Genomic DNA, 4856 nt, shown 5'->3' with positions numbered 1-4856 from the left:
CCATTTGTATCTTTTCCTACTCTGATTACGTAGGCACTGAGTTTTTCATGCATTTCATGCGAATTTTCTATTTTCATGGGAGGTTTTTTGAGAATAAAAAAAGGGCGTTGTTAAAATTAATTCTGACCCCCGGAATTCGATTCAGCACGACAAAATACATAGGAAATGATAGGTGGTAGTGTTATTGTTAATTTCAAAGAGGCTCAGTAATTTTTTGAAGAGCTGACATAAGATTTTTTACTTTCACGTCAAATGTTTTCAATCTTCTTTTAGCGCCTTTGGCGCGTTTGTCACCCTGAGCAACTGGATTAAGATCGAATATGAACCTGGAAAAATAATTTTTTTGTAATAAAATATACAAGGGAGGCACTTAAAAAATATATAAAATCGATCGTATAATAATTACCTTTGAATAAACTCTAATGACTTTGGTAATTTCGGAACATACGAATAACCAAATACGTAGTATGCTGAAAAGGCAACTTCAATGCCTTCCACAACATCTAAAACTGTGATAAGAACGCTGTTCTCGATAACAACTACAACCTGAGCATTGGGATCAAAAATGGACGTTCCTGAAGAAAAAATAAAATTTGGTAATTCATTTTCAAATAAAAATGAATTTAACTAAACTAAAAGCGATTTGAAACAAGATGTCAATTTAATTACAAACTGAATTGATAAAAAACAATGCATGTACCTCTGATCATAACAGTTGGATACACTGTTGGTGCCAGCATCTTTGTTACATCATCAGTGGTTTCGATCTTAAAAATTAAAAAACATTTTATCAGAAAAAAGTATTTGGAAAATTTTTTATATATATTTTATGTTTAGAATGTTTTTAGGTTGCTTTTAAATAGGCAGATAATCAACTTACAGGAATTACTGTCAATAGAAATCGCTCTTCCTCTTTGAAAACTGCTATTAGCAATTGAAACATTAAAACTGCATTTGGCATTTCAGAGTTTGTAGTTTTAGCCATATCTTGAGCAGTTTTAATTAAATCCATGATAATATCCGTATTTGGGGAATTCTTGGTCTTTTTTGTTCGGGTTTAAGTACACGAACTGCTTACCAAGTAACACAATTTTTGAAAAAGTGAATTTTCTACGAATTACTTCAATTTTCAACAGAAAAGCTTATTTTCAACTGAATACATGAATCTCCGACAAAAAATAACGAATTGTCAACAAAATAGTTGAAGTGGCATAGTTTCGATTTACCGCGTAAATCGAAACGCGCTTGCGCAGCCGAATATAGTAAACACGGATATGAATTTTAGTATACAGAAACTATAAAATTCATATACGTAAAAGAAACTCACTGCACACTTAATAAATTTAGTAAAAAAATACTTTCCTATACGAAATTTAGTATACGTAAGTATACTAAAATTACAAAATGTAATGAATTTAGTAAGCATATAAGAAATTTAGTATACCCATGTATACTAAAATTGCAAATATTTCTTACAGTGTAGCTACTTTTTTATATCATGTCAACCAGGAATTAACTTCAGGCTGCGGTACCAGCGACAATTACATTTTTTTTTAATTTCTGTATTACCTTCAACCCCCTTCTTTTATCTACTAAGAGTTTGATGTTAATAAATTAATTTTACTATGAGAAAATTTGTTGAAAAAAGTAATTGAAGATGGCAGACTGCCCCCTTAAATGAGGTAAATTCTAAGTACATAACACTAAAAACTATTCAATCAAAATTTAAATTATACAGTTGAATGTCTCATTATAAAGTGATTTTCTTTTCAATAAGGCCTCATATTTTAAATTGTTATCTTTTTGAAGTTTAAATAGAAAAAAAACTTCCGAATATAAGCCACTTAGCAACCTCGATATTATGACTTGTGATTGCTCTTGGAGTGTACTTTTGGGCCCAAAAGAAAAATTGACAAAGGAATTTTTTGCAGTAAAATTCGCCGCTTGCGAGAAACTACTGCTATAATATTTTCATAAGGAAAATCGTTACAATCGCAGCTAGGGAGGTGGGGGATCTACAGTCGGTAAAATAGATGTAATTCAGCAAAAAATCAATGATTTCAAATTGCGTATTCGTGTTAGAAAAAAATGTAAAGTTTTTTTTAATGATGGAAACGTTTTATTGGATATTAGTTCCAATTTTATTCAAGGAGAGGGTACACAAATATTTTAAACAGGCATTTTAATCATTAGCTTTAGCATCCTCCTTACAGGTAATAACTAATTTATAATGGAAAATATCTCATAACGTGAGGAAGGAATCATCAACCAGTTTTTTTAAAAGTAATCAGCTTTTGAATTTGAAGCTTATTTGAGTTTAAATAGGTTTTACAGGTAACAAGAAAAAATCAACGATTATTGATCTTGATTTTTGTGAACATATGTACAATTCTTCGCTTTAAGGAAAAATGGGTAAAAATTAGGAATTTAATTAAGTACTGCATATTGATTTCATAATTTGACTAAAACGTGCATTTTAGTAAAAGATAAATTAATAATATGCATTAATAAATATTAATAATCGCAAAATTTTCAATTTCTTCTTATAATATAATTATTTAATAATGTGCACAAAGATAATAAATCCACAGCTTTCTGAATTGAAAGATGAAATTCTTTGTTTTCGCGCCACTTAAGTCAAATTAGTCAGTGTCGCCCCCAATTCCAAAATCTTTTCCGGTAGCGCCGAGCAGTGGGGTGGATACTGGATACCACCCACTGCCTGCTAAATTGTAGTGGATACTGTATTCTATAGCAGTCGGCAGTACATATCGCAAATACACCGCAAAAATTATAGTTTTTAATTTAGTGAAAATTTTATTACTATAAGAAATAACAATTAAAATGAACTCTCGTATCGCCCAAGAGGTTAGAAAAATTGATGAAATGGGTTTGGAAACATCTTCTCCGATTTCCGTCCCTTATCCCGAGCAATTTGACTTTTACTGGCCCGAATCTTGGCCCTCGTGGTTAAAATATTTCGAAAGATATCTTTCGCTTCAAAAACTGACATCTCTACCCGATTTCAAGAAAATTGAACTTCTTTGCTATTCCATGGGACCCCTAAGTGACAAGATTCTTATGCGAATTTTTCCCGAATACGAAAACTGTTCTTACGAAATTGTCAAGCAAACTCTTAACAAATATTTTTCTCCTCACTGCAACATTTGCAATGGACTCGAAAACTTCAAAATCGACGATGAATCCAGTGAATTTGTGCCGCAAAAGGAAAACTTGGACAATAGAGAGGAAATGTATAGTTACAAAATTAAGAATTTGTCGAATATAATGCATGATCGACCTTTTCACTATTCGCCGGAATTTCATCTTCACAATGTGCAGTGGCAACTTTTGATAAGAAAAAGGATTTGTGATCGAGAACACACATTTTTGTCGATTTCTCTGTGGCCGCGGAAGAATGAAACATTGATTATAAACCATAAAGTGGTTGGAGAATTAAGACTTCTTTCGCAGAATTCGGATTTGCAGAAGGCAAGTTTTGTTGTGAAAATCAATCACGTATTTCATAGTGCGACATATTTCTGGGAAAGTACCCATTTTATGAAGTGGGAAGCAGTTCTGAAATCGGAGAATGGATTTATCAAGGATGATAGCATTATCCTTGAAGTCGAAGTCCAATCTGTTACTCCTGAAGATTAATGTTTGGAGACTTTTATTTAAGGAGCGACTTACAGATTTTAAGACCGTTGTGAACTATACTACAGGTAGGGTTCCTTAAATATTTTTTTTCTTTTATAGTTTCACATTTCGATAATATAAGTTTGTAATATAATGTTTGCAATTTAAAAAAATCAAGGAACATGTGACTTGGGAGAGATATATGTAATTCTGAATTTAAAGAGAAAATTTCTGAAGGAATTATTGTAGTTCTGACTTTAAACAGGGATTCTTTGAAAAGATTGATATTTTGAATTGGCTGAATTTGAATGTTCTATCATTACGAATATTATCTTTTACAGTGCCTTTTACGATCAACATTCATTGTTCTCTTTTCAGTAATGCCCGTCTCCTGCACGATCTTCAGCTCATCGGCATTTATATTTTTTGAAGATTGTGATTCATCGCTAAAAATAATCAGGAAGTTTGGAATTTTGTGTTTGTTCTGGAATTTGTGCATTTCCTTTTTGTTACGCGAGATTCGTGTTTCATTTAATTTGTGAGTCCCAATTTTGAATATTTATTCATTCATACTCTCTACGGCATTGAAAGAAAGTTTTTTGGACTGTAAGCACTAGATTTCTTAACTTGAATAATAAAAGGTTTTATTATTGTTTTTTGTAAGACTATGTAACAATAAGAATATGAACGGGATTCTTGATATATTTTATTTAATATTTAGAAGTTAAATAAAAAAAGAAAACTATTTAGAAGATAGTTTCATCCTAAATACTGTTTTTGTACAAATTTTAGTTCTTTGACTCTTCGTATGTACTGATAGTTTCGTTCATAAAATATCATAAGAATCTACTAAAAAAAGAACATGGAAAATGTAACTTACAGCATTGAAGAGAATACGTCATGATTTCGATACTTATTGAAGTTTTCTTAATTTTGATAACTGATTTTCTATTCATCAACAATGTAATTAATTAATTTAGTGTACATCACATTTAAGCAGACAAGTACAAAATAAGCAGAAATATGTTGGGTTCAGGGTAAAAACACGACATTAATTTTTTATTTTAAAAATTCATTAGAATCATTCACTTTGTACGTTTACAAAATATTCGTAACGTTTACTAAAATATAACTCTTGCGAATAAATTATTTTTCAATCTAATATTCTAAATAGTCTAATTGGTCTAATTCTCTGAAACAGGGAACTTGTGTGCATT

General features: G+C 30.8%; 3 protein-coding genes across 4 annotated transcripts in view; 1 reads left to right on the top strand and 2 right to left on the bottom strand.

Annotated features, from left to right (window-relative positions):
- Positions 1-193: 193 nt before the first annotated feature.
- LOC117181230 lies at positions 194-1012 on the bottom strand. The gene is made up of 4 exons (XM_033373793.1): positions 881-1012; positions 701-767; positions 407-575; positions 194-326 (listed from the first exon to the last, which is right to left on the bottom strand). The coding sequence occupies exons 1-4, from the start codon at positions 1010-1012 to the stop codon at positions 194-196; spliced, it is 501 nt and encodes a 166-aa protein (XP_033229684.1).
- A 1713-nt stretch (positions 1013-2725) lies between these two features.
- Positions 2726-4856, top strand: part of LOC117182284 (ubiquitin carboxyl-terminal hydrolase 7-like) — a 9033-nt gene continuing 6902 nt past the window's right edge. Inside the window, exons 1-2 of one of the 2 annotated variants that reach the window (XM_033375404.1) lie at positions 2726-3725; positions 4018-4801. In XM_033375404.1, coding sequence (XP_033231295.1) covers positions 2845-3660 — 816 coding nt within the window. In that variant the 5' untranslated portion in view covers positions 2726-2844 and the 3' untranslated portion in view covers positions 3661-3725; positions 4018-4801. Of the gene's footprint in view, positions 3726-4017; positions 4802-4856 lie in introns of those variants that run through there. The other variant, XM_033375405.1, reaches the window with a different exon arrangement.
- The window catches only part of LOC117181228, a 37646-nt gene continuing 36757 nt past the window's right edge, over positions 3968-4856 (bottom strand). Inside the window, exon 20 of the mRNA XM_033373792.1 lies at positions 3968-4085. Coding sequence (XP_033229683.1) covers positions 3968-4085 — 118 coding nt within the window. The remainder of the gene's footprint in view (positions 4086-4856) is intronic.

The sequence above is a fragment of the Belonocnema kinseyi genome, chromosome 10, assembly GCF_010883055.1.
Source record: "Belonocnema kinseyi isolate 2016_QV_RU_SX_M_011 chromosome 10, B_treatae_v1, whole genome shotgun sequence".
Lineage (NCBI taxonomy): Eukaryota > Metazoa > Arthropoda > Insecta > Hymenoptera > Cynipidae > Belonocnema > Belonocnema kinseyi.
Note: the sequence above shows the minus strand (reverse complement) of the source record. Positions and strands in the feature narration are given on the sequence as shown.

What these genes read in the sequence shown, in the direction of transcription:
- LOC117181230 (XM_033373793.1), bottom strand. Translation starts at nt 1,012, where the DNA reads ATGGATTTAATTAAAACTGCTCAAGATATGGCTAAAACTACAAACTCT. An exon ending in TTCTATTGACAGTAATTCCT is followed by an intron (nt 768 to 880) that starts GTAAGTTGATTA and finishes TTAATTTTTAAG; the next exon opens with ATCGAAACCACTGATGATGT. An exon ending in TCATTAGAGTTTATTCAAAG is followed by an intron (nt 327 to 406) that starts GTAATTATTATA and finishes TTATTTTTCCAG; the next exon opens with GTTCATATTCGATCTTAATC.